Raw genomic sequence first — 7,747 nt, forward strand, 5'->3', positions numbered from 1 at the left:
TCAAATGTATTTATTAATTTTTTTCAGACTGGTTTTAAAAGGGGGAAAATACAAAGCCAAAAACATGACATTATAATTAACATTTCAGGTCAGACCCTATAAAGCACAGCCAACAGGGAGCAACCTTTCTGACACTGACAGTATGAGGTGCTGCAGTTTTCAGCAAAAACCTTTTCTCACATGCTCTCCCATTATTTTAGCAGTGGTACAGTCCTACAGAACATGCAGGGTACAAATCTGTACATGTACTAGAACATAACACTGATCACCACATTAACAGTCTCTCATCGTGACTCAACGTGTTAAAGAGAACAAGGTATAGACCCCTATAAGTACGTAAGCAGTAATTTACCAGGCACTTTAATCCAGAGTGACTTTCAGTATATTTATTACAGGGAAAATCCCCCTGGAGCAACCTGGGGTCAAATGCCTTCCTCAAAGGCACTGTGGTGATAGCTCATGGCTCTCTTTCTTTGTGCGGATGAAGCCAGCAATTTCCAATTACAACAATAAGACATTACAATTAAGAACCATAACATGTTCTCTCATTACCCTGCTTGTGTTTATCAGTCTCTTAGCATTCTGCATTCTAACCAACATAAGCGTGCCCACTTTAATGCATCTCTCATACACATGAATGAACAGTCATATGAGCCAGCTGAACGCACATGCAAGCACAAGCGCAAGCGCCCTCATGTCGATTAATACACTTGAGCACACATGTAGTGTACTTATATGCATGACAGCACCCACACATCAGCTCAGCTGTATTCGGTCATCTAAATGCTGCTCATTTTGACACTGATGTATCATAATTAGTTGGCATAGGAACAATATCTATTTGTCTATATTTCTATAAAATGTTTTGGTGTACCATCACTCTTTCTTTTCATTCTCTTTACTTTCATTGTCACCTTAAACATAGGTCTGAATTTCTCCAGTGAACCTTTTTCTGTTTCTTGGGCATTTACTGTAAGCAATGGGGTCAGAATCTGCCTGTCACCATGGCAATAAACCTCTCCATACATGTGAGCAGTTTATCATCTCCATAGTAATGATCTGACCCTGGCAAATTACTGTGCCTTAAATTCACACTTGCACAGGCAGTTATATGGCCACATACTTCTAATATGCTGAGCCTTGGGAAATTTCTCTGCATCGCTCTTATCTCTGCTCACACACATTCCTATCGCTTACTGGCAATATTTTCCCCCCATTTTCTATGGGTGACATGATTTGAATTCAATACATTTCATTGGTTAAAACTCAATTTGTTGTGTGGCATGCTGTTTTATAAATCAAAGAAAAGGACAGTGGATGTTGCTTAACAAATAGTGCAATCTGTTTTATATGTGAGAGGGGTTTGTTGTTCGATGGCACAAAACACAGATATACACACTATTTAATGCAATAACAAATTGTACTCATAAAGCATACCTATATGCTTATATCTAAACATATATCAAATATATACACATATCTGTTTAAAAGTTTAAGGTCAGTAAGGTTTAAGGTATATAATAATAATAATAATAATAATATTCAACAGTACTTCCACAGTATGGGAAAAATACAGATTGGTTACACGTTCTTCAAAATATCTTCTTTTGTGTTCAGCAGGAGAAAGAAATTCATACAGGTTTGAAACAACCACGAGAAAATTATGACAGTTTAATTTTGTGGGTGAACTATCTCATTAATGTGTTTAAAAAATGGTACTGACCCCAAACTTTTGTATATAACAGCATGTTATTTATGGATATGATTATTAGAATATGTTAAGATAAAGGACAAACCAAATCAGTCTATATGCATAAAAAATTCATTAACTACAACAACATAACAGATATTATAAAAAAAATCAAGTACTCACAGGATACAAAATAAACACAGTTAAAGAGCCTATTTGTCTGGTTGTCTTCATAAGATTGTGGCTATATGGAGATAGGAATTTTGCTTTCAGTACAGTGTGTGTGGTCCTGGTATTCCCTTCATTAAGGGGACCAAATGTCCCCACAATGATGGTATAAAGTTTGACCGTGTGGAGAAATTTTTTGTACCAATGAAGAAACAAGCTATAGGCCTATATCATATACAGAATTAAGTTTGTTGAACACCTTAAAATGCGAGAAAAAAAATTGTGAGTGGTAGGTTTAGGGTTAGGGTAAGGTGATAGAAAAAAAAATCAGTTTGTATGGTATAAAAACCATTATGCCTATGGGATGTCCCCAGAAATGTGTGTGCGTGTGTGTGTTTGTGTGCTTTTAAGATTTGTAAAAGTGGGGTAAGACAGTAAATTAGTATGCATTAGAAAACCAATAGATGAGATCAGTCAACTATGTTATTTATTTAATTATTATTTTTATTTTTATTTTTATTTATTTTTCTCACTATAGACATAGAAAAAAATTAACAATTTAATTGCAACATCTCAATTTAGAATTCATATTAACAAAACTACAAAGTCACTCCCCCTCCTGTCACAGTCGAGCTTGAACGAGCGTCGCGCTGCAGCACAAGGCACAAGTCATGCGCGAGGAAGCCAGAAACCGTGCAGAGGTTGGTAAGCACAGGCAGATCTCATTCTGTTAGTAGCTTGACAACGATGATAAACTTTAACTCAAAATAATACTATAAGATGTTTTTTTAGTGATCCAGGTCAATTTATCATCAGGCTGTAATCGACACATCGTATTTTTCTTTAAATCTTCCCCAAACTAGCCATTATAATAGTGTTCATCTGCCAACACTTTCGGATACTCGGTTGATGTGAAGAAATGCATCCGTTTAATATAATATCAAAATAAGAATCATGAATCAAAGTTTATATTTTTTTAGCGATGCTTTTATTTTCATTTCTAAGATACATAGCCACTTTAGCTTGTTTTGCTAGCCAACCGTTATTAGTTCAACCAATCAACGACAAAAACAAGCGTACTCCTCAGAAATGTTGAAACACACTGGGGTTTTCCCGCAGTTGTTTGTCTAATGGATTGTTTAATGTGTCATGCGTTTGGTGGTCTGTAAAAACACAGAGCAAATCACAAGCTTCTCTGAACGCAGGGAACTGCATCATTGCAAGTAAACAAAACATTAGTTGTCACCTTCCTTGAGTAACGTTAATTGAATGTCATGTACAACGGTGTGACAGGATATACTCCAACTTAAACCGCTTTTTGCCAATTATTTGTGGTTGTTGTGCATGTAGCTTTTGTGGCTAATATTAAAGGGTTAGTTCACCTAAAAATGAAAATTATGTCATTGACTCACCCTCATGTCATTCCAATCTTTGGAACACAGTTTAAGATAATTTTAGATTTAGTCCAAGAGCTCTCTGTCCCTCCATTGAAAATTTATTTACGGACATACATTTTCGTATGTATGTATGTATGAACTGAGGTTTTACGGGTTTGAAATGAAATTTTTGGGTGCACTAACCCTTTAATTTAGAGACCACATTATATAAGTGTACTTCTGTTTAATGTTAGAATCCATTTCTATCACATTAAAAATTAACCAGTGAAGGTAAAAATTGTTTTAAAATGATGACAGTTGACTAGTTACAGGACCTAAGCTTTTCAGTTTGACATAAATTGTAACCCCACATCGCATAAATTGCCATAATACATTATTCTAGATATATCGTGGAATACATAATTATCAGGGCATCCCAAGTAATTGTGACGGACCGTATCGGACAGATAATGTGCTGTTTGACCCTTTGCCTGTGGGTTTTGCAGTGGCACGTGCACTTTATACATAAGTAATGTGAGCATGCATGCAGAATAGCTTTTATGAGACTTACTGAGCATCACTGTCATGTTAAAGAAAATATAGCTTAGGTTTGTTAATAAGAACTCACTAGAAACATTTCAATGCTTACTAGTGTTAAAGTTAAAGGGATAATTAATCCAAGAAATTATCCCCAAATCATTACTGACTCGAATTCATGCCATTCCAACCATGTATGACTGACATTCTGTAATAAATAGAAAAGGACATTTTGCATAATGCCCCCCACACACACACACCAATACAATGGAAGTCAGTGGTAACCAAAATTGTCTCCATTCGTCATACATGTTTGGAACCACATGAGAGTAAGGAGTGAGTAAATGATGAAATAACTTTCACTTTAAACTCTTCATTCTGCCATGTTAAAGTGCTTATGAAAATCTTTATTGACCGTCCTTGTTTTTGTTTTGTTTTTTACAGTTTTTGAATGTTTGTTGTCGCCAAACATAGTTTTGGAGGATGAACCAGGGTCGTGGAGTGAGAAAAAGAACGGTACCAGAAAAATCATATGCCTTTGAAACATGTAACGAGGAAATGCGTGTGGAGATTCACCAGCTCTTCAACAAGGTCAGAAGTTATGTCCCCCCTGCTGGAAAAGAATGGACGTTGCCTGACCCAAGTGTGGTGCTCTGTGATCCTCATGTGAGTCACCCACGTTTGCAAGCTCTGAAACAATCACTAAATGAAGTGAAGAATCAACTCAGCGATAAAGACCTCTCAATATGGCACCAGCATACTTGTTTCACCAACCGAGCAGGTAGTGTTACAGCCCACCTTCGCTCTACAACCAATGCAGAGCTGTGCACCCAGGCTTGGGCCAAGTTCTATGAGATCCTAGGGACTTTTAAACTTCTGCCTGAGAATGCGTTGAAGACTGGCGAGATGAACTCCATACACCTATGTGAAGCCCCTGGTGCCTTCATATCAGCTCTAAATCACTTCCTCAAGACAAGTGGCCTTCATTGTGACTGGAGCTGGATAGCAAACACTCTAAATCCATACTATGAAGCCAACGGACGTGGTTGTACTATCACAGATGACAGACTCATCACACACACTCTGCCTTGGTGGTTCTTTGGTTCTGACAACACGGGTGACATAATGCTTCAGAAGCATCTGCTGGAACTGCCGAGATTTGTGAGCAGCATGCACAGTGTTGATTTGGTTACAGCAGATGGAAGCTTTGACTGTCAGGGGGACCCAGGGGAACAGGAGAGATTAGTTGCCCCGCTTCAATACTGCGAAGCCGTTTGTGCGCTTCTGCTGTTAGGAACCGGAGGCTCATTCGTCCTGAAGATGTTCACACTGTTTGAACACTCATCTGTCTGTCTGCTGTATCTCCTCGCATGCTGTTTCCGTTCCGTGAACGTCTTCAAGCCAGGCACCAGCAAGTCTGGAAATTCAGAACTGTATATAGTGTGCTTGGACTATCAGGCCAAAGAAGAAATTCGGCCATTGCTCTCAAAGTTAATCCGTAATTACGGACCAGACCTGGCATCCACAGCGGCGCTCTTTCCCCGCCACTGCATTCCAGACTCGTTTCTAAGTCAGCATGAAGAGATATGCACTTTTTTCCATGCATTGCAAGTTAACACAATACAGGAGAACCTCAAGCTTTTTAAATGCATGAGTGTAGAACAGCGCAGGCGATTGGAGCAGCTCAGGGAATATGCTGCAGAGTTTTATACAAAACGTTTTAATGTTCACTACCTCCCTCGGAAAAGCTGGGTTTGCCGTGGTGGTGTGGCCAGATGGGCAAAACTCTGTGAAAGGAAGCAGATGGGCTCTTTCAATCAGCGCAAGGAAATGGAACTTCAGGGATGGAAGCAGCGCCTTGCCCAAGGAAATTATGGGCCGTTCATAGAGAGGCACTGTGCAGGGACAGAAGGGTGTGAGAATGTACTTAGTGGCCGACTGGATGAGTGCGATTTGGGAGCCTGGTTTGCCCTTGAGGGAGCTGTCCTGCCGAAAGTCTGCAGTTCCACCTTCTGTGACCAAGAAATGCTAGACTTCCTGAATGAAGCTCTGGAGGAGAACCTGAGGGTCAAAGCGGCAAATCATTCTGACAGAGCTTTGCCAGTATGCAGCTCCTGCAGCATTGACTCCCCTGTAGGCATCTTATCTGAGATTTGCAGCCATCCTGATGTGACATCTTGTTTGGTGCTGGGAAGCCAGTCTTGGTGTGACGGCACACTTGTAGGTGTTAAACTGCAGCCAGAGTTTTTGCAAGGACTATCCCGTTGTGAGGTACAGGATTCCACATTGCACGACGGACAACCAGACTATCAATTTGAGCTTCTGAACACTGTGCTTTTTGCTCTGCAGAAACAGCATCAGGGATCGGCCCTGGTGATTCCCTTATGTTCTGTCTTAACACGCTTCACCTCCGGCCTGGTTTTCACACTCCACCTGTGCTTCCGTTACATCACATTCCACTGCTTGTCTGGTTGGCCTCCTGCTGCTCTTGTGTGTGTAGGTTTCTCTCCACCATCAGCACTACCCTGGCTGCTGGACTTTCTCCGGGACGTTTTGGAGAAGATGAAAAAAGTTAAGCTTGAGCTGGGCAGGCAGATTCTGCAGTTTGTACCTTTAGAAGAACTTCTCAGGGGGGAATTACCTCGCTTCCTGTCTTCCTTCAATACTGCTGTTGTCCGACAGCAGCTACACATGCTGATGCAGGTTGAATAGACCAAATTCTGTATGCTTGTATTCCCTAAAATAACCTTTTAGTTGGACTACATTTGAGTATAATAATGCCTCAGTTTACTTCAATTGAATCTGTAGCCTCAGCTTGTGCCAGTGCCACAGTGGATATACTGGTACACAGAATTATTTTGTTTTATATATTTATACTGGGGAGAATACCTTTCTTTAATCTTGAATGTGCTGCATATGACTAAGGTATATTTTTTTTTTAGGTATATTTATGTAACAGAATGTGCAGTTCAAAATGTTTATTTTAGTATTTATGTTTCAAAATACTAGAAATGATATGTGTTGCCTTGATCCATTTGTCTGTCATGGCTCATTTATTAAAATGTTTTCTTTAATGCATATTTTGAGTGTTTTTATGAAAATATCCAGTTGTTGTTACCAGAAATAACAGAAACTGTTATCAGAGTTTTAGGTATAATAGTACTATATGCACATAATGTCTAGTAATATATGGTGGAGTATCATATATACATTTGACAACTGTGCAGTTGTATTTATTATGACTTTGTTCAAAATAACATAAAACCAGTTATTAATATTTTGTATTGTATAGCATTGTTTTCCAATTCCAAAAAAAGTGTGTATTAATTAATTAATTAATTAATTAATGGAAGTTACTTTATGGCTGAAATCTGTATGCAAATGCAATGTAATGTAATGCAATGTAATGCAAAAACTGATTTTAATTCTGATTCTGGAAAGCTTTCATTTGCAGTGGGGCTAGTGACCCCAAAAGATCAAAATGTCAATTTTATTTTAAAATTTGGGACCATTATCAAGAGATTTTTATTGTTATTGATTGATAGATTGAAGTTGGAAGTACATAAAAATGAATTAAAAAATAATCACAATCATGGTTAAACACAGTAGGCAAGTGGGGGGGGGGGGAATTATATATATATATATAGAGAGAGAGAGAGAGAGAGAGAGAGAGAAAATCAATGTCATGGCCAAAAATGTCAGCACCCTTGGTAAATATGATCAAAGAAGGCTGTGAAAATGTCTCTGCTTTGTTAATCCTTCTGATCTTTTATTTAAACAATTCACAAAAACCTAACCTTTCATTGGATAATAAGAATTTAAAATTGGGGGAAATATCGTTATAAAATAAATGTTTTTCTCTAAAACACATTGGCCACATTCCAACTTCCATTTGCCAGTTTAACAGCTCTGAGTTTTCTTCTATAATGCCTGATGAGGTTAGAGAACACCTGACGAGATCAGAGACCATTCCTTC

At 38.5% G+C, this 7,747-nt stretch overlaps 1 protein-coding gene across 3 annotated transcripts; it reads left to right on the forward strand.

Moving 5' to 3' along the window:
• Positions 1-2,477: 2,477 nt before the first annotated feature.
• On the forward strand, positions 2,478-6,853 carry cmtr2 (cap methyltransferase 2). Of its 3 annotated transcripts, XM_026267155.1 has the most exons (3): positions 2,478-2,559; positions 4,216-6,042; positions 6,121-6,853. In XM_026267155.1, the coding sequence occupies exons 2-3, from the start codon at positions 4,255-4,257 to the stop codon at positions 6,481-6,483; spliced, it is 2,151 nt and encodes a 716-aa protein (XP_026122940.1). In that variant the 5' UTR covers positions 2,478-2,559; positions 4,216-4,254; the 3' UTR covers positions 6,484-6,853. The 3 variants fall into 3 exon arrangements, with proteins under 3 accessions (XP_026122940.1, XP_026122938.1, XP_026122939.1); XM_026267153.1 differs by having other exon boundaries at positions 4,216-6,853; XM_026267154.1 differs by having other exon boundaries at positions 2,486-2,563; positions 4,216-6,853.
• Positions 6,854-7,747: the final 894 nt, after the last annotated feature.

This window comes from Carassius auratus, chromosome 7 (genome assembly GCF_003368295.1).
Source record: "Carassius auratus strain Wakin chromosome 7, ASM336829v1, whole genome shotgun sequence".
Lineage (NCBI taxonomy): Eukaryota > Metazoa > Chordata > Actinopteri > Cypriniformes > Cyprinidae > Carassius > Carassius auratus.